The sequence below is a fragment of the Triturus cristatus genome, chromosome 2_2 (assembly GCF_964204655.1).
Source record: "Triturus cristatus chromosome 2_2, aTriCri1.1, whole genome shotgun sequence".
In the NCBI taxonomy this organism is placed as follows: domain Eukaryota; kingdom Metazoa; phylum Chordata; class Amphibia; order Caudata; family Salamandridae; genus Triturus; species Triturus cristatus.
The window spans coordinates 1,010,196,454-1,010,217,211 of NC_140582.1; the positions used below are offsets into that span (position 1 = coordinate 1,010,196,454).

At 44.3% G+C, this 20,758-nt stretch overlaps 1 protein-coding gene across 2 annotated transcripts in view; it reads right to left on the reverse strand.

The window, feature by feature from the left end:
- PPP2R2C (protein phosphatase 2 regulatory subunit Bgamma) overlaps positions 1 to 20,758 on the reverse strand; it is a 577,160-nt gene that overhangs the window by 94,982 nt on the left and 461,420 nt on the right. For both annotated transcript variants that reach the window (XM_085642445.1, XM_085642444.1), the window contains one exon: positions 16,893 to 17,057. In XM_085642445.1, the coding sequence (XP_085498571.1) occupies positions 16,893 to 17,057 (165 nt within the window). The remainder of the gene's footprint in view (positions 1 to 16,892; positions 17,058 to 20,758) is intronic.

Here is a 20,758-nt window from a genome sequence, read left to right on the forward strand (position 1 = left end):
GTAGTGTCATTCAGAATGGACTTACCTTGGCATTATTCGTGTAATTATACCCAGAACCTATTCAATGGGCTATGTGCGCTCAAGCCCCAATCATATATAATGCAATACTGTGGAAATATATTGACTCTTGTTCACCCAACGATTGTAAGCGATTAACCTTTAGGTTTTAATGAGTAGATAGGACTATATTACATTTATTTTAGAATTTCATAATAGTTGTACTGGATTAAACGCATTCAAGTAGCAGACATGCTGCACCGATGCCCACCACCTGCCTGGAAGGCTTCTTCTGTAAGGGATCTATTATATTTTAGCATTCTCCGAGTCTTATAGAAATAAAATCAGCTAAATCCCCTTAACAATCTTCCACCTACCATGTATTTTGGAGTGATCCACAAACTGTTGCAAGATTACCTGCCTATACTGTGGGCCATGGACTAGTTTGTCACAGGATGGATGGATGTGCAGATGCAGGGCAACTGGTATTCCATCAGCTAATCACAAGGGTCAAACCACAGATACCCTTTCTAACTCAGGGTCGTACTGGCCTATATGGCAATCAGGCAGTGCCTGATGGGCTGGTGTGACATATTAGTATGTGGGACGGTTTTAATGCGGTTTGTGGGCCCGTTTTATGGCAAAGTGAGCCGGTTTTTAAAGTTGATTTCCCTGATATTGTCAGAAATATTGCCTGCAACAAACACAAATGCATGCAGTCTCCCATACCTTGCAAAATACCCATACAACTTGTCTCTATAGGTTCAAAACTGGACTAGTTTGCACATGTGGTCTCTTTTCAGCTATCTTGTCCGCTACTCAAGGCCATTTAATTTTGCTGTCTGGGCAAATTTTTCTTTCTCCCAGTCCGACCCTGTACCGATTGGCTGATGGCTGCCATTCTGAATTGCTGCAACTATTCTGGAACTGCCTGAAGCATCAGAATGGGACTTTGTTGTAGTTTAATCTGATTGGCTGCTGGCAGTTCATGTAAAACAACAATCAGTCGGTGACACCTGTCAAGACTGTTTTACAGTTTGAAGAGATGCAGGATGTCCCAACACAAGCTATTTTCCATTTGTTTTGTAAAAGAATACAACCTTTTTTGAGTCTTTGTGCAAAGTTCAATTTGGCATCTCTTTTGGTGCAGACCACCTTCCCAGCAAAGTCAGAAAAAGTACATGTGAGAAACTGAGTTGGTGGTTGAAAGTAACAATCATGATCTTTGTTAGGTTGAGCCACAAGCCAACCCTAATTTAAACTATTCTCATCCCACTGGTAGCTCGCCACATAGTAGTCAGGCTTAATTTAAAAGCAATGTGTACAGCATTAGAGCAACACTTCAAACAATAATAAAGTGAAAAACACCTCATGAAAAGGATCACACACCAAGTTAGCAAACTAGATATTCCTTTATTAAACAAAACAAGACGAAAACGACAAAAATCCAATCCGTAGAACCAGAGATATGGAATTTTAAATATTTTAGTGAAGATAGTGCCAAAAAGCACAAAGCGCCAACTGTGGCTATCTAGTCGCACTGGACCAGGACAAAGTCATAAGTTCAGGCCGACTTCAATGGAGTGCGGGCCAGCTACAGGTACCCAGATAGGCCAGCTGAACAAAGTACATTAAATCCTGGTTTGCCGAGCATTGCGAAGATCCACATCGAAGGTGCAAAGTGCAGCCGAAGCGATGCACAAGTTCCATGATGCAGAGAAGCTAAGATGTGAGGGCCTGCATCATTGTCGAGGATGCCATCGGCGAGGCTTGTGATGAGAAGTCTAGCGCCGAGGATGCCACGCATAGTGGGGACGATGCGTTGGATCCAAGGAGCTGCAAGGCTGTGATGCAGAGTCCGGCATCGTCTTCGAGGCTGCCGTCGATGAGGGATGGGAAGAACTATGCCAAGGATGAGTCATGCAGTGGCGGCTCCGTGGGTGTTGCAGAAGGCGATGAGGGTTTTGCTATGGGTTCAATCCATGCACAGATGATGATGTGTCGGTTCTACTCGGGGTTGAACCGTGCAACAGAGGAGATGCATCAGTTTCACTGGATCCACAGAGGCTGGCAAACACCCTATGCCCACTTCCAAGGCTCCAGGACTGGGATGGCACCATTTGGCAGGGTAGACTCACAGATGGCACAGTCCAGGTGCAAGGTTTTTGGAAGCCTGCTGTGCCCCTGAGGCTCCAGATCAGGAGTCCGGCTAAAGAGCCCTTGGTGTCACTCTGGGTTCTGAGTTAGAGATGCAGGTCCAGTCTTTCCCATCCAGACAAGAGGGCAGCAGGAGCAGGTCAGCACGGCAGGGCAGCAGTCCTTCAGAGCAATAGGTCAGTAGAGTGGCAATCATTTCAGCAGCACAGCACTCCTTCTTCTTGGTAGGGTATCCACAGGTCCAGAAGCGCACTGTCAAGTTGGTGTCTGAGGTCCAGTATTTATACCTAGTTGTACCTTTGAAGTGGGGAGAAGCTTCAAGAGACATGCCTTTGAAGTGCACATGTGCCCTGCCTTCCTGACCCTGGCTCCAGACTAACTACTGGGGGTATGCAGCACTTTGCGTGGAGACAGGGCACAGCCTATTAAAGTATCAGTGGCGCTGGGCCCAGCTCCTCCCACTCATCTTGCCAGTGATGGCCCATCCAGTTACACCTAAGCTCCCCATTGTGTATGGCTGTCTAGGAAGAATACACAAAGCCCAACTGTCACCCACTCCTAGTCATTTGACTCGGAGACAAGCTGCAGGCACCAAATGACTGAGGTAAGAAAATGTCAACTTTCTAAAAGTGGCATTTTCAAAACTGTTATTTAAAATCTGACTTCACCATAAGTTAGGATTTGAAAATACAATTCCTGAAACACCAAACATAAAGGGATCACCTGTTTCCATTTGGAAAATAAATGTATAAAATGTAATACGTTAACTCAAATGTTATCCTATGGGAGAGGTTGGCTTAGCGGTAGCGAAAAATGAATTTAAGAGTTTTTCGCTACCAGGACATGTACAACTTTAAAGTACATACTCTGCTTTTAAAATATATTGCACCCTGCCCTCTAGCTGTCCCGCGCCTACCCTTGGGGTGACTTATTTGTATTAAAAAGGAAAGTTTAAGCAACAGGCTTACTTTGCCACGTCGACATGGCAAATTTAAAACTGCACATACACAGACCTCAATGACAGGTCTGGGACATGTTTAAAGTGCTTCTAAAGTGGGTGGCACAATCAGTGCAGCAGGCCCACTAGTAGCATGTAATTTACAGGCCCTGAGCACAAGAAGTGCTACTTTACTAGGGTCTTACAAGTAAACTAAATATGGCAATTGGGTGTAAGCCAATCTTACATGTTTTAAGGTGAGAACACAAACCTATTAGCATCTCTCCCATTTCACTGACAAATCACGCCCATTACCTGAAAGGTATCTTTGCCCTGAATGTAGTTGGAATAAAGGAAAGGCATTTTAAAAATGCATCTGTTGGCTATGATCACTAGAAATGGTGACAACAGAAAATAAAACAAGCATTGGAAAAGCCAATATGTCGGGCCTTTGGGACCTATTGGCTTTGCCAATAATTCCAGCTATGATGTACTGCATCACCAATGCCGTGCAGCATGGCTTTTAAAAAAATATATATGGCGCCACCTACTATGCCATTTGGTAGGTGCGCAGACTGAGCGGATGCATGCGTACAAAATGAGGCAAGCGGGTTTTTTTGTCGATCCAATCTAGATTGATAAACAAAAAAAAGAAAAAGTAGATCTGGTGGAGGGAAGCAACACGGAAGAAGAAACATGGAGTTGTGGTGGAGGATCATGGAGGGCCCGGCTGGGGATAGGCAACAGAGAGAAAGGTACCTGGAAGGAGCAAATAAATGAGAGAGTGCACAACACAGAAAGGGGACAAGCACGCAGGTGAAAAAAGTGGGAGGATAAGCCACCAAGAGCATCATAGAAGAGATCAGGTGAAAGCAGATGGGTGTGAAAGGGCAACACAAACTAATGTGGTGGAGGGGGAGAAATGCATGAGGGAGACAGCGGGAGGAAACACGTACCCTAGTAGAGGGCTTAAACAAAAAGAAAAAGCACGTACCCTAGTAGAGGGCTTAAACAAAAAGAAAAAAGTAGCTCCTGAAAAGAATGGAGTGAAAGGATACATGTAATGTGCCCTTGCTCCAGAGCAGGGAAAAACACAAGAAGAGGAAGAAAAGCCACACACATTAACGAAAAGGAAGTAAGCAAATGAGAGTGACAATGAAGGCAACCAATGGTAAGGAATAGGACAGCTTTAAGCCCACTGTAAGGTAACAATAGTCTTGCAACAGACATCGCATGACTGTGGAAAAAACTACAGACTTAATAGATCTGGCTTTCATGTAGTAAAGCATGCAAACACTAGCATGCCCAAATTTATTTGGTGACTGTGGTAATAACGGTAGTGGTGGTATTGATGTAAGTCATGGTGTTTAGTAGTGGTGAAGGTGGTAGTGGCTTACGGTTGAGCCCTGCAAAAACATTCAAATACAAAAATGAGTGTCTCCTGTATAAAATGCATGTAATGGATAAAGTACCCAATGTGTGATGACTGAGTGTATGTTCAGATGTTAACTAGTCACTCATGCATTTCAATAAAAGTGCTTCCATAGAGGGCAGAACCGAACAGCTAATAGCATGATGTGACAGAGTAATACTCCTCTGGGTGGAATCAAAGCCCACTCCTCTGGTTGGAACCAAAGCCCTTTCTATGTATATTTTCAAAGAACTGGTAACAATATGTACTGCAGACCGCTTCGATGATAAATCATCCTGAAAAAGCATACTCAACCAGTGCCTTGATTCAGTGGTGTAACGAAACTTGAATGATGTAGTATGTGACGTCATCAGCAGTGCATTGAAGGGGCGCAAGTTATAGTTAGCTCAGCTAACTATAACGACCAAATTTCTCTGGTTTTGTACGAGTGAAATGTCCAACTAACTGTAACTTCCCTGAAGCCTGTGGTTTTTTCAGAGAGTTTCTAAGATTTTTTAAATGCTAATTTCTAACTATAACATCCCTGAAACCTATGTTTTTTTCAGGGAATTTCAAAGATTTTTTTTAAATGCTAATTTCTAACTATAACGTCCCTGAAACCTATGTTTTTTTCAATGGATTTCAAAGGTTTTTTAAATGCTAATTTCTAACTATAACGTCTCTCAAAACTATGGTTTATTCAGTGAATTTTAAAGGTTTTTTGAATGCTAATTTCTAACTATGCCTAGGACATGTGAAGAAAGAGGAGGAAAATTGCAGAAAGAAGCAAGAGAAATGCAGAAAGAGGCAATAGAAGTCCAGAAAGACGAAGAAAGGTGCAGAAAGAAGAAAGAGATATGCAGAAAGAACCAACAGAGGTGCAGAAAGAGGCCTTGTTGCAAAGTCATCCTGTGCCCCCAACTTTTTGCTGACTGGTACTGGTGGTAACTGACTCTGACTAACCAGGCCTGGAGCCAGTGCTATGCTGAAAGACACTTAGAATACAGTAAAAACACCTACATACACTAGGGTACACTATGTGTTGGAGTACCCCTGTGATTGGCATGACCTCCCCTTTAAGGCTCTAATACATAATAGGGCAGGGGGATTAAAACTACCTCTAAGTCAGAGGTGCAGAAAGAGGCAAGAGAAGTGCAGAAACAAGCAACAAAGGAGCCAAAAGAGGCAAGAGAGGTGCAGAAAGAAGCAAATAAAGTGCAGAAAGAGGCAACAGAGGTGCACAAAGAGGTAAGGGGTGTAGAAAGAAGGAAGAGCAGTTCGGAAAGAGGCAAGAGAATTGCTGAAAGAATCAAAAGCAGTGCAGAAAGAACCAATAGAGGTGCAAAAAGAGGCAAGAGGGGTGCAGAAAAAGGTAGGAGAGGTGCATAAAGAGGCACAAGAGGTACAGAAAGAGGCAGGAGGGGTGCAGAAAGAAGGAAGAGAAGTGCAGAAAGAAGCAACAGAGGTGCTGAAAGAGGCACAAAGGGTGCAGAAAGAGCAAGAGAAGTACAGAAAGGACCAACAGAGGTACAAAAAAAGCAAGAGAGGTATAGAAACAGGCAGGAAGGATACAGAAAGAGGGAACAGGGGTGCAGAGAGAGGCAAGAGAGGTGCAGAAAGAGAAAAGAAGGGTGCAGAAAGAGGCAAGAGGGGTGAAGAAAGAAACAAGAGCAGTGCAGAATGAACCAACAGAGGTGCAAAAAGAGGCAAGAGGGGTGCAGGAAGACGTAGGGGAGGTGCACAAAGTGGCAAGAGAGGTACAGAAAGAGACAGGAGGGGTGCAGAAGGAAGGAAGAGAAGTGTAGAAAGAAGCAACAGAGGTGCAAAAGATGCAGAAAGAGCAAGAGAAGCGCAGAAAAACCAACAGAGGTCCAGAAAGAGACAAGAGAGGTGCAGAAAGAGGCAAAAGGGGTGCAGAAAGAAGCAAGTGAGGTATAGAAAGAGGCAACAGAGGTGCATAAAGATGCAAGAGAGGTGCAGAAACAAGCAAAATAAGTGCAGAAAGAGGCAAGAGAATTGCTGAAAGAAGCAACAGAGGTGTGGAAAGAAGCAAGAGAACAGCAGAAAGAGGCAACATGGATGCAAATAAGGAAAGAAGGGTGCAGAAAGATGCAAGAGAGGTGCAGAAAGAAGTAAGAGAAATGCAGAAAGAGGCAAGAGAGGTGCAGAAAGAGGCAAGAGAGGTGCAGAAACAGGCAGGGAAAGTGCAGAAACAGGCAAGAGAAATGCACAAAGAGGCAACAGAGGAGCCGAAAGCAGCAAGAGAGGTGTAGAAAGAAGCAAGAGAAGTGCAAAAAGAGGCAAAAGGGGTGCAGAAAAAGGTAGAAGAGGTGCACAAAGAGGCAAGAGAGGTACAGAAAGAGGCAGGAGGGGTGCAGGAAGAAGGATGAGAAGTGCAGAAAGAAGCAACAGAGGTGCTGAAAGAGGTTGGAAGGGTGCAGAAACAGCAAGAGAAGTGCAGAAAAAAGCAACACAGGTACAGAAAGAGGCAAGAGAGGTGTAGACACAGGCAGGAAAGGTGCAGAAAGAGGGAACAGGGGTGCAGAAAGAAGCAAGAGAGTGCAGAAAGAAGCAAGAGCGGTTTACACACCATTAGTAGCAATTTAATACCCACATTTAGCAATAAGTAACAGGTGACCATTCTAGGTTTGCACAGGGCCTCCCACCACGCTGTAACACTTGTTGCTGCATTTTTGCTAACGTTTAAGCCGTTTGAGCTAGAAACAATGTTTTTTTGTTCAAATCTGCAGATTATGCAGCAGATGATGGATTATGTGGCCAATGCGGTAAATGTATAATTGTGCAAAAGTCGGAGCAGCCAAACAGTCACATAATTCCAGCGGCCCTGCTCATACCTCTGACTGGGTCCAGAAGTGCTCCTCAGTGGTACCTTCTTTTTGTTTTGTCTCAATGAGTTCATAGTTTAGCTTCTATGGAAATGAGGAAGACTAAACCTGAGGTTACAACTCCACAACACAGACTATCATACCACATAATTACTCTCCATAACACATAATCCCACTCTACATAATTCCTACACACTAAATACCACATACTTTCTATCCACATAATTTCGCTGCACAACATACCACATAATTTCACTACACACAACCTACATCCACTCCAATCCAAGAAACATTATTAAAACACTTTTACAACGCTAATAGCTCTAACTCTTGCAAATGCGAAACCTATTACATTGCAAATGCTTCTTTAACTAGTAGTCACTTTTACATAGTGGTGGACAAAGGGTACTGGTCCTCCGAATTCTGCTGCGTAGGACTTACAGGAGGTACCAGGAGGTATCCCAAAGTCCCTCAGGAGTAAAGTGGACTTCATCCCCCATCCTGTAGTCTTGCAGGAGGCACGTTTGTGGAGTCGTGCAGTAAAGGGGCAGGCCTCCTAAGACGTCTTAGCAAACCCACTGTATGGGACTTACTGGAGGTAAGAAGAGGGGAAGTTGGCCCCAAAGGACATCCCTGTGGGCCAACTACCCCTCCTATTACCTCCAGTAAGTCCTACACACCAGGATTGTTAAGTTCTCATAGCAGGCCACGCCCACCTTTGTCCAACACTCTGCCAACGTGCTCCCTGGTGCGCTCTTTGATGGGGATTGAAGTCCCCTTCGCTGCTTAGGGTGGTTAGGGGCCAACTAGCCTACCTCTTACCTCCAGTAAGCCCCACACAGTGGGATTGCTGAGAGGTAGACACAGGCCATGCCCCCTTTCTCCACCACTCTGCAAACGTGTCCCCTGGCAGGCTCTTGGTTGGGGGAGGAAGTTCCCTTTCCTCCCGAGGATCCCTGGGGGCCAAGTAGCCATCCTGTTACCTCCAGTAAGCCCCATACAGCTGGTTTGCTGACAGTGCTCAAAGGCCACACCCCCATTTTACACCACTCTGAAGTGCGTATCCTGGCGCACTGCTGCTCAAAGACAAAGTCCACTTTAGTCCTGAGGTCCTCAGGACACAAGAGGACCTCATCGCCCCACCAGCAATGCGCCAAGAGGAGCGTTTGTAGAATGGTGTAAAAAGGGGCATGGCCTCGGACCACCTCTCTGCAATCCCACTGTGTGGGGCTTACTGGACGTACCTGGTGGGCTAGTTGGCCCCTAAGGACCCATAAGACTCTAGGGGACTTCATCTCGCAACCCAAAATGCACCAGGAGGCGCATTTGCAGAGTGGTGCAAGGAGGGGTGGGGCCTCAGGTGAGATGCCGGCTTCTGTCTGATTTTGATTTTTTAGAAGGGAGGCTGTGTGGTCCCCCTTCTGTCAATATTTTGTGGGCCCTGGGGACCCCATACCCCAGGGCTTGAGCCATACTTTGTTTTTTTATTTATAAAAAAATGAGAAGAGGGCCGCACGGCCCACCTCCAAAGGCCGATTATTGGCCCTGGGGACCCCATTCCCCGAGCCCGGTCTTATTTTTTTTAAATTATTTTTTAATATACAATTCCAAAAGGGAGGGGGGCAGCGTGCCCCCCCTCTCCTGGACCCCATCCCCCGGGGCCTGGCCACTGTATTTTTTTGGGGAGAGGACCCCCTTCTGAGGCCAATTATGGCCCCGGGGCCAGCCTTCTGTTTTTTTTTAAATAAATAAAATCAAGGGGAGGGGGGCCATGTGGCCCCCCTCCCAGGCCACTTCTGGCCCCGGGGACCCCATCCCCTGGGGCCTGACCTCTTTGATGGGGAGCGTGGGAGGAGCCCCAAAGCCCCCACGATCCCTACCGGCGTCCCGCCTCCTGCAGGAGCTGGCATTGCTTTTGGGCAAGGGAAGCTGCTGACATGCACCTCCCCTTGCCCAAATGCAATCTACTTCCCTTCATGGAAGCGAGAGCAGGTTTTCTGCTCTCCCTTCCATGAAGCAAAGCAGTGTTTGCTATGGCAGGGCGGGAGCATAGCAAACGGCAATGTTCCGGGGGTGGGCACCCCGGGACATTGCTGGAGCCGGCCCTGGGGGGTGGCTGTCCCCAGGGCCAAGGAGGGCTCCAGGAGGGGGGCCGTGCGGCCTCCCTCCCAACTCTTTAAAGCCCCGGGGAGGTGGTAGTTTCCGGGGTCCTCAACGGACCCCCATTTGTAAATAATTAGTGCCCCGGGGAGGTGGTTGTCCCCAGGGCATTGTGGGGGGGCAGAAGCCACCCCACACTCCTCTAATTTGATTGGATCCCCGGGGAGGTGGCCATTCCACGGGTCGCCACAACATAATTATAAATTGCTCCCAGGACTTGGCTCACCCGGGGGCTTATCGAAAACGAAGCGCGGGAGCCCGCTCTTCGGTTTATTTTTTCGGCAGGATTCGCGCACCTACCACAAATTCTACCGTATTTTTTTTTCATGCTTTCTTTGGGCCTGGGGGTCCTTGTTGGACCCCCTGAGCAGGCCTATGGGGTCAAGGTGTTTCTACCCTGCCCCCTTTTCTTGTTTTTTTATGTTTTTTCTACTGTTTACTTGTGAGTCGGTTCTACCGAGTCACAAGATGGCTGCCAACACTTCTTGGTTTGGAGTGTTGGCAGCCAATCACAGTGAAGCTTGTGGCCGGGAGGGTTCACGAAACCAGGATTCAAGGGGACTCAATCCCCCAACTTACAAAGTGCTAGGGGGCACGTTTGCACAGTGGTGCAGGGAGGGGGCGGGCCTGATATAAGAAGTTAGCAATCCTGCTGTGTGGGACTTACTGGTGTTAATAAAAGGGATAGGTGGCCTCCAAGGTTGACGTTGGGGGCTAACTACTCCTCCTTTTACCTCCAGTAAATCCCACACAGTGGGATTGCTAAGAGGTGTTTCGAAGGCCACGCTCACCTTTCTCCACCACTCTGGAAACGCGACTGGTATGTTATAATTAGAAATTAGCATTTAAAAAACCTTTTAAATTAACTGAAAAAAGCATAGGTTTCAGGCACATTATAGTTAGAAATTAGCATTTAAAAAATCTTTGAAATTCACTAAAAAACCCATAGGTATCAGGGACGTTATAGTTAGTTGGACAGTTCACTCGTACAAAACCAGAGAAATTCAGCCGTTATAGTTAGTTCAGCTAACTATAACTCGCGCCCCCGCAATGCTCTGCTGATGACGTCACATATTACATCATTCATGACATGGTCAGTGAAATCACTGATGACATCACTGATGACATCTGAAATGGCATCACTGATATCACTGATGACATCATCCATGTGATAATCTGATGCATCTCCTCACACTCTAATATAAACTTTGATACACCCACTGTAAAATACAGACTACCATTTTCGAAACCATCGACACACCAATACCAGTTACTGCATAAGCACTCACTGAATCCTAGGTCTACACACACATCCACTCATTCACCCACACAATCACTCATACATGCAGTCACTCATCAATATAACACTATCATATGCATTCATATATCTATACAGACACTCACACACCGCCACTCATCCATGGAGTTACTCACACACCTAGTAGTGAGTCATGCAAAGAATCAATCACACTCCCATTTACTCACCTATACAGTTATACACACACCACCTCACTTATTCATACAGATACTAACACATACTTACTCTCTTATATTATCACTGATACAAATACCCACTCATCCATACAGCCACTCTCTCGATCACTGACTCTCATGTAGAGTCATTTATATACTCCAACTCTCACATACACTGCCTTTTACATATGTAGTTACTGGGATATGTACCAATGAGATATCCATTCACTCACCAATACATCCATACACACACTCACCCACCCATACAGCTGTTTCCACATGCACTCTTAAACACATACAACCAGTAAATCAACCACTCACACATCTATGCACAGAGTCACACACCTCCCATCCACCCACACACACTCTGTCTCCCATACAAATACTCAGGCAACCAATCAATAACCCATATAGACACTCATGTAGCTACTGACCAACCCATGCAGGTGCTTACACAACAACAGACAGACTGATACAGACATTCACATAGATTAGTCATTAACCCATGCATTGAGTAAGACACATTTAATCACTCACTTATACAGTCAGTCACCCACCTACTAAATCCTCTATGCAGACACTTATACACCCACTCATTCTTCAATACACCTTGGCATGCATATAAAACATATTTAAACTTTACAGAAACACACAGTCACTGGATGATGTCATCAGTAGTCATTTGAGATGTCATCAGTTATGTCATCAGTGATGTCACTGACCATGTCATGAATGATGTAATATGTGACGTAATTAGCAGTGCATTGCGGGGCGCGAGTTATAGTTAGCTGAACTAACTATAACGGTTGAATTTCTCTGGTTTTGTACGAGTGAAATGTCCAACTAACTATAATGTCCCTGAAACCTATGTTTTTTCAGTGAATATATATATATATATATATATATATATATATATATATTACCTACTGGCGGTCGCCAGTAGGTAGTTATAGTTAGGACCACGTTTCCATAGGAAATCCTCAACATTCTATTTTGAATAACTTTGGCGCCGGTTGACGAATCCTCGCAAATTTTTCAAAATAGGTGGGGCGCTACGCTCCGCTCCTACCCTGAAAGTCTCGGGGGGATTCGTCAAGCGGGGGCTGAGATAAAAGGGGGGTCCCAAAACGCGTTTTTCCCATGCATTTTTCCATAGGACCTTTAGACACAGCTACAGCCCGAACGGCTGAACAGAATTACTTGAAATTTGGCAGAGAGGTAGTCCTCAGGTCAAGGAAGTGCCTTTTGTTGGTTTGGTGTAAATCTGTTCAGTAGATTCTGAGAAAATAGCCTTTAAATCAATATATATATCTGAGCCAGCTTACGGTGCGCTTACGGTACGCTTACCGTACGCGTACGGTGGCGTGCGCGAGCGCGATTCTGATTGGCTGTTACATCTAAGTAAACATTCGAATCGGTCGAAACCAGGAAGCGGCGGCCGCCATTTTCTCTCTCGCACTGTGAGGGAGGGGCTGTAAACAAAGGCAAAAAACATATAAAGGGGCTGTTTAGACAGCGCCCATGCACATAGCCCTGTTAGTTGAGTCCTCAAAGATCCCCCAAGGCCAAAAACGGTAAATTTTTATTTTTTGAAAATTTCGCCGATTACGCTTACCGTACGCGTACCGTGCGCTTACGCTAAAAAATATTAAAAAAAAAAAAAAAAAAACACGCTCTCTGTGCATGGCATATTATTGTCATCACTTACAAATTAAATTTAACAGATTACCTATCACAAGGAAGCTCATAATATGTCCTCCATGTGCGCACGGTGCGTAACGTGCCCACCGTGCGCGCACGGAACGAACTGCGTTAAGTGGGTGCGCACGCCACGAATGGCGTAAAGTAACTTAGCATTTAAAAAACCGTACAAATTCACTGAAAAAACCATAGGTTTCACACACGTTATAGTTAGGAATTAGCATTTAAAAAACCTTGCTAATTCACTGAAAAAACCATAGGTTTCACACATGTTATAGTTAGCTGGAAATTTTACTGATAAAAAACCAATGAAATTCCCACGTTATAGTTACTGTAGGCAACTATAACTCACGCGACCGTAATCCTCTGCTGATGACATATGTGTCTTTATGAAAAAAAAAAATTTGTAATATATGCATAGCTAAAATTTAATGGAAGAAGACATGGGCAAATAAGTGTCTAAATACAGTATTAGCATCAGCAGAGGATTGCGGTCGCGTGAGTTATAGTTGCCTACAGTAACTATAACGTGGGAATTTCATTGGTTTTTTATCAGTAAAATTTCCAGCTAACTATAACATGTGTGAAACCTATGGTTTTTTCAGTGAATATATATATATATATATATGTGGGCTATACATATATATAGCCTTTCACACCGCCAAGCATTGCTTCGGTGGTCCTCACTTATGACCCTAAAATGTAGGTAATTATCCAATATGCTCAAAACAGTAGATTTACATGCACACGCCCGACCCAGTGTAACATGCCATTTGTGTGGGTTAGCGCTTCAGCATCCCACACAGGGGTAGGAAGTGCTATACGAATGTTACAATACAGCACAAACATCTTGCTTGAAAACGATAACAAAGAAAAACAAAGAGCTTTTATGTTTTTTATGGGATGACAAGAAATGTTTGTGAAACAATGCAAAGTGTTAAACGACCTAATGGCTTGCCGGGCTGCCTTGGGTTTCTTATGAAGCGCATCCAGTGTTCCACGCGGCTGAGCCTTATATTTAATTTATTTAATTTATTAGACCTAGCTCAGAAATGCCCCTTGTAAGAGTTGGAGAGTTTTTGTCATTACCCTAACGGATTCCCTGACCTACAACAGGCTCCACATGCTGAGCATCTGAATTCACCAGGCTTCAGTTCAAGTCTAGAATCGGTACATTTAAGGCCTATTTTCTGACTCACAGGCCTGGAAAATCGGATTTAATCAGCGCACATTAGACCCTGCTCCGCTCCTGGCATGCGAGGCGCGCTGCTTGTTCCAGGATCATGTCTTGTTAATGGGATTTGATCACAGAGGGTGCACCTGACTGTTCCTCTGCAGGATTTGGGGAGATCTGTAATGAGGAATGAGTGTGTAGCAATCGCGCGACATTTGCCACTGTACTTTAAATCGCTTTCAGCATTTATGACTATGATATTACCTTGTGCATGGGCTATGTTTCTCACAAAGGCTTTCTATGATATTACCTTGTGCATGGGCTATGTTTCTCACAAAGTCTTTAAAAGAAAAATCCCCATTTGTCAATAAGGCAATCCATAACATCATGTTGTTATATATGGCTTCCTTTGAATGCTTCTATCATGAGCAACCAGATTGAAATCATGTTAGTCCCTGCAATGACTTAACAGCAGTGGGTAACCAAAGTGCTTACTCACTATTGTGACATCACCAGGGGAAGCAACTGCTTCCTCTTTGTTCCGCTTCCTTCCCAGGGTCTCCACAGACCTGAACGCGGCAGTGGAATGGTGGTAGGCGAGTTCACCCACCTTCTTCCGCCTCTCCTGGGTCTGCACACACTCGAGGGAGGAACATGGGCCAATCACCGTCTCCCATGTCAACATGCGTAACAGAACAATGCAAACCGCACTGATAAGCTCTCACATAACCACTGCCAGCGGGGTGCTGGCTCTATGCTCTCAAAATAAGAACAGAGAGTGCAGTTGTGGGCAGAGAAAGGGTTATATACTGTTATGTGTATTTGTTTTAGCGCTCAGCTCAACCCGGAGCACATACTGGTGTTGAAACAGGAGCTGTACTGGCCAAGCCAGGGTTGGGATTAGGTGAAGAGCCAGGTCTTCAGTTTCTTGCAGAATTCAACAGCTGGGTAGGAGGCTCTGATGTGCATGGGCAGGTTATTCCAGGCTTCAGGGAGGAGAAGGCAAGACCATGACCGTATGTGTGGCAGGAGGCCATGTTATTTTTTATATTTGAAGGGTGGTGGGGAGGCAGTAGAGCGGGTATTTATTTTCCAATGTTGGTGGGGGGAGGGGTGATATGCCGAGGGAGTGAGGGTGGATGGGAGGAGATGCTAGTTTTTTTAACATTTGATGTGTTGGTGATATGCTTGAATCAGGGTCTGATGATTTGGGGGGCATAAATATGAAATTGCTAAATATAGACATCTAGAGCATTGCTCTTGTTGTCTAATCTCAATCAGAACCCTTTGGTGGAAAAAATCACAGTTAATCGCAGTTACTCATCTACAGGTATTTATGTTGTTTATCACTCTTACTGGGACCTACTTTGTTTGAATCCCAGATTCTAAATCTGGTCATTCATGCTACAATATAGCAATGATACAATAATTGTTTCCCACTGTTGCTGCATGTAAGAAACTGGGATCTTGCTTGACTGGGGTGTGAGCCCTGGTCAAGCAGCAACCACAATCCTTATCTGGGGAGGCACAAGCAAACCCTAAATTAACTTGTGCTCAAATGTCTGCTCAGTGAGGCCTAATTCAAAGGCAATATGTAAAGTATCTGTGCAACACTTCAAACAGCAAAAAAGTGCAAAAAGACCAAACAAAAAGATTCCACACAGGTTAGAAAAATAGAGTGATTTTTAATACATAAAATCCTCAAATTCACGAGTAAGCCAGAAGTACCACTGTAGTCCTGTAATAATGTGCTTAAAAGACTGCTCCATGACAGTCTGCAATAAGTGTCCCTGATCCTTGAGAGGGGAGGTCTGGGACTGTGCATCCAACATTATTGAGGCCCTCTCCACTCCAGGGCTTGGAAAATTGTGCCTATGGGTACCCCGTCGTCTTTTGGAGTGGGACAAGTTTCTCCGAAATATCCTGCTCTCTTGTAAATGGTCACCTCAGGGCATACTACGTTTGTGTACTTAGTTGTGGCAAACATTTAGAACATCTTGTGTAGCCTGTGTGCTCATGAGCATGCATGCCTCTGTAATGAGAGCATCCACAGGGCAAAGTTCACTTCCATGAGGAAATTAATCCTTTTTAGTGTACAGCATTTTCAACAGTATTCTATTTTACAGTTTCCTCCATAAGTAGATGCAGGGCTCCAGCAGGTCAAAGGGCATAGTATGTCTCTTGCACTTGGAAAAAGGCTTCTGTAATGTGCACATTGAGCAGCAGCCAGGCATGCCCGGAAGGAGTTAAGTAACTAAAAATGTTTCTGCTTGAACATTTATTTTTCAAATCTAGTTTAAAAAATAGATTACAAGGTAATTCATTGGTTTCTCTAGATTCAAAACCGTCCTCAAACATTTATGATTGAAGAAGATGTTATGTTATTTCGATTTATCGCGCGCACGGATACTCACGAGTGTCCCCGCGCGAAAACCAACAAAGGGTGAAAGTGTCTGTTTAAGCGAAGAGATGCGTTTTCAACATTTTCTTAACTACTGCTGGGTCCTGAATGTTGGTAGGGAAAGGGGCAGTGCAAGGGGCAGTGCCTTCCAAGCAACAGTGGCCTTCCTTGGACTGTTGGGCAATTTTCTACAAATGGCTCTGTGTGAAAATCTGTACATGAAAACTTGAATGCTACATAAACGATCGAAGTTAAACATCTCAAAACTTTTTGGGAGGGGGAATAATGCAGACATATTCTTCCCTGTATTTATTCTTCAGTTGGAGAGTGGTTCTCCTGTCTTGTGACCGTCCACCACCCCTTCTCAAGTGGCCATTCAAACTTTATGCTGCACCTCTTTTCACATATTGGTCTTGCTTTTTATTTTTTACTTTTTATTTTTGCTCTCTTGCATTACATTTTTATGCCGCTTTTCCCCATCATAAAAAAATCTGCATTTTGTTTGCGTCATCATAATAAAAATAAGTAACATTGCAAACACAACATCAAAACTTTCTCCACCTCAAGAGGTATTTATGCTAAAATAATCTTAATTGCATGGAATGTGCATCCGCGGAATGTGAGCGGCCACTTACGCTTGCAATGCTTGTCGCACAGCGCGGAGGCCCTCATGTCGCAGAGCCGCAGGGAGCCCTTGCTGCTGCTGTAGACGAAGAGGTTGCAGTGGTGGGGGTGGAACTCTGCAGCGGTGATCACCTCGGTCAGGTCCTCCATGTTGGCCGGCTTAATGTCTACAATGTCTGGGGGGAGACTTGGTTAAGGAACGCACCATTCAGCTCATCGCGGCGCATGAGAAGCCATGTACATTGCGTAATTTCAAAAATCATCGCACAATGGCATAAATAGTATGCCCTTAGCCTAATAAAACCTGCCTATTTTTTATCTTCCTTCCACCTGATCTACCAATTACTTGCCCTTCAGTGCATTTATCACGGTTATTAGCGAGGCTTTAACACGTGCACCTCACAGATAACAGCCTGATGTGCCCCCCCGAGCCTTTTATCCCACAACTGGAAAGGGTTCAGCGAGACACCCCGGGACCCGCCCCCTTCTTGCTCCGATGCAGGCTCTGTCACTGCAGGCGTTATTCCTGCTTACCTCAGGCTACGCAGGGACAGTCATCATTTGAACCCTTCCTTTACAGACAATATACACACAGCATAATATTTAGCATCAATTGCAGGCATATTGTATTCTGTACGGTTTATAGCAAGCCGCTGTCCTACCTGGCCTCAAGTGGGGCTACAGCAGAGACAGGAGTCAAGGCTCGAGCAGAACTTAATCTGTAAAAATAAACACATAAGTGCCAAGTCCCTCGTCAGGAGGCCACTGCAGCTTGAACCACTCACTTCCCCCACTAGCGCCACCAGTGACAGAACCAACACAGCTACTGGCTCAAACCAAACATTGTCACAATGTATACCTCTTTCATGTGACTTACAGCTGGTTGTGACAATGCTTAGTTTGAGCCAGTGGTTGCAGGTGGGGCTCACCAGCACTCATTTTTGGAGACCAGCACTTCTTTTCCCTCAAGCTACTTTGATTCAGAGCAAGAAAGTGAAAAACAACAAAGGGGGAAAAAAGGAAAACAGTGACGAAGAGAAAGTAGGAAGGAAAAAGAGCATCAAAAAGAGCATGCAAGAGGGAAATAAAAAGGCAGGGAGTGTTTGTTGGTGGATTAAAGAGTCATGAGGTGGAATTAAGACAAAGCAGCCGTGATATTTGATATTCCGATCATCCCTAACGCCGGCCACAGGCAAATTTAGCACTGCATTGTGATGTCACGGAGGAAGTGACAACTCACTGGATCTGAAATTGAAGAGAGATCAGGGGAAAGGTTGGGTTGACAGGTTAGGTTGACAGTATCAAGTGCAGCTGATGAGTGAGGAAAGACCAGTGCGTTGTTACCATCAACATCGACTGCCCATTGATAACAGAAAGGATTCTTTCTGTTGATAGGAATAGAAGACAGCCTGAAAGAATCTAGGAAAAATAAGTAAGTTGGAATTTGGGGATAAATTTGTGGGGTCTATAGGTTCATGATAAGGCATGATTTATGAGATAGTCCTTATGGCTTGCTAATGTGCCAGATGAGCTTCCCCAGTTCTCAATGACATCATACAAAATGCAGGCATCTATTTCCAACATTGGTGAAGCTGCCTAAACATATCACATTCATGACTGAGCCTGATGAAATCTTAAATGCCCATGCCACTCTATTACTTGTCTTCACAATACACCAAACTGTGGGTTTTCCATTGTAGTGGAACTATGGGGTCCTGCTCCTAAGCAGATGTTGATATGCAATTCTTATGCTGCAGAACAAACATGTTATTCTGCATTCATTTCTGAAAGGCCCATTGACAGCAGGCCTACTGATGCTCTCAGTATAGACCTTTCCAGCTTCAGTGCAGCTGATGTGCATTTAGTTTGATATTGCAGAACCAAATATAAACGGCTCAATTTCCAACTTTATTGCACAACTTTATAGAACCCAAGTGTCTAGCCGAGATGCTAACTTGCATATCCTGTGGGATATTTGTATTGAAGTTGGCACACAGTGATGGGAAATTTGCCACTGTGCTTCCCTTAAAAACATAACCATCCCTTTACAGGACCTCTACACAATGTTTCAACCATTATTTTACTTCTTTGAGTTGTTTGGTCAAGAAACCGCACTTATTTTGCAAAGTGTATTTTCATTGGTTTTTTTAATGTTGTTAATGGTTTTGATTTTTAGATGCATTGCCATCAGTCAATTTGTTCTTAGATGATTTTCATGCAATTCACCTGTTGTTAACCGTCTCTCATGTACAAAAATTCAAGCTCTTGAGGTCGCTCTGATGTTGGATTAATTACACTTTGATTGATCCTCTAGGCAAAGAATAGCAGTAGAATCAATGTTTAATGAACAATTTCATTGTGCTTGCTTTTTATATTGTGATCTATGACAAAAATGGTACTTTCAAATATTGAATGCATAGTGGCCCATTCTTCTTGCTGTGTTAAATTGATGCAGTATTACTGCTCCCAAATTACCAACAGTGCTGTGGTGGTGTGTGTTTTTACGTGGGCAGTGTATTAGCTCATCATTTCAACTTTTGCACTGCAGATTTGGGGATAGCCTAGTAACGCCATGTTTGCCACTAGTCCAACCCCCTGGATCCTGTACTTACCTCCAAAAGTGAAATCTCGATTTTGGTTAGGGGTGGGCGGAATTTGCGAAATTAACTTTTGCAAATTATCGCGAAAATGTAAAAAATCTCCGCAAACACGCGGAAATATCGCAAAGATGCGGAAGTTTTTTTCCCGCCCGTTCGTGGTATTTTCTGCGTGGTCGCGGCTCGCCAACTACCCATGCGGTTGCTCACGGGCGCGGCTATCTTGTTTTCACTTGTCTCGCTGAGCATGATCGCGAGAAGAAAGACGTGATCGCGCGACGAATGACGTTACTGCGGGCGCGAACTGTCGCTAGACAGCGGAAATGGCTACCAACAATCCAACATCTCGTGGAGAACGCGACCGGATCGGAAAAACTTGTCGGCGAACGCGGGGATTCAGGTAAGGCGATCGCGCGCATGCGAGAATGTCTTATTTTACAGCGCGAGCAAGCAAAAAATTACCGGTAAAATGCGGATTGCGGAAATTTTGACATTTTATCGCAATTTCCGCGAGCGGAACGGAATTTTATCCCAGACCTAATTTTGGTACAACCCATATGGATGGGAGGTCAGAATAAGATGTGTAGTGGTTTGTTATTACATGTAGTCATCTCTCTCCACGCCGTTTATGAGTGTGTTACTCAAACAGGTCAATATTGTATTTAGTGAAAGCAATCTCCCCTTGTGGTTGGTAAGGGTTTGTGCTTCGCTTTTCATGCTCTATCCATTTTTCATTTGTCAGTTGATTGTTGCTAGAGACAGTCTTTAACAGAGATACTTCTGTATCGATAGGCCCTCATCAGCTCCCTGTCCTACATTAGCTCTCTGCAAATATTTGTTTGGAAAATAATATTTCCATTTTCATGGAATTATTGAAGGCATGTAAGTGTTAACTGAACTGCTGGAGTTTAAGCTGTTATAGCTAGATGGATAATTAAGTACCTTTAATAGAAAATATTTACCAGCTAGAAGTTCCTTTTCACTCATATTGATTCTTATCATAGTATTTCCTTATGGCTTTCCCGTCACCCTGGAGCAGATTTGATCTTCATACTGAGTTATCAATTTCCCGAAGTTCAGTAACACCTCTTGTTTTTCCTCTAGTGAAATTCTGGGAGAATAACAACAACATTTTCAGGTATCCTTCGAGCTTTAAGTTTATGGAATATCCTACATTTGACGTATTATATACAAACCGTTTAGGTAAATGTATATTCTGTCATCCCTATTAATACTGTCACGAGCAATACATAACATACTATAAGCTAATATATATATAT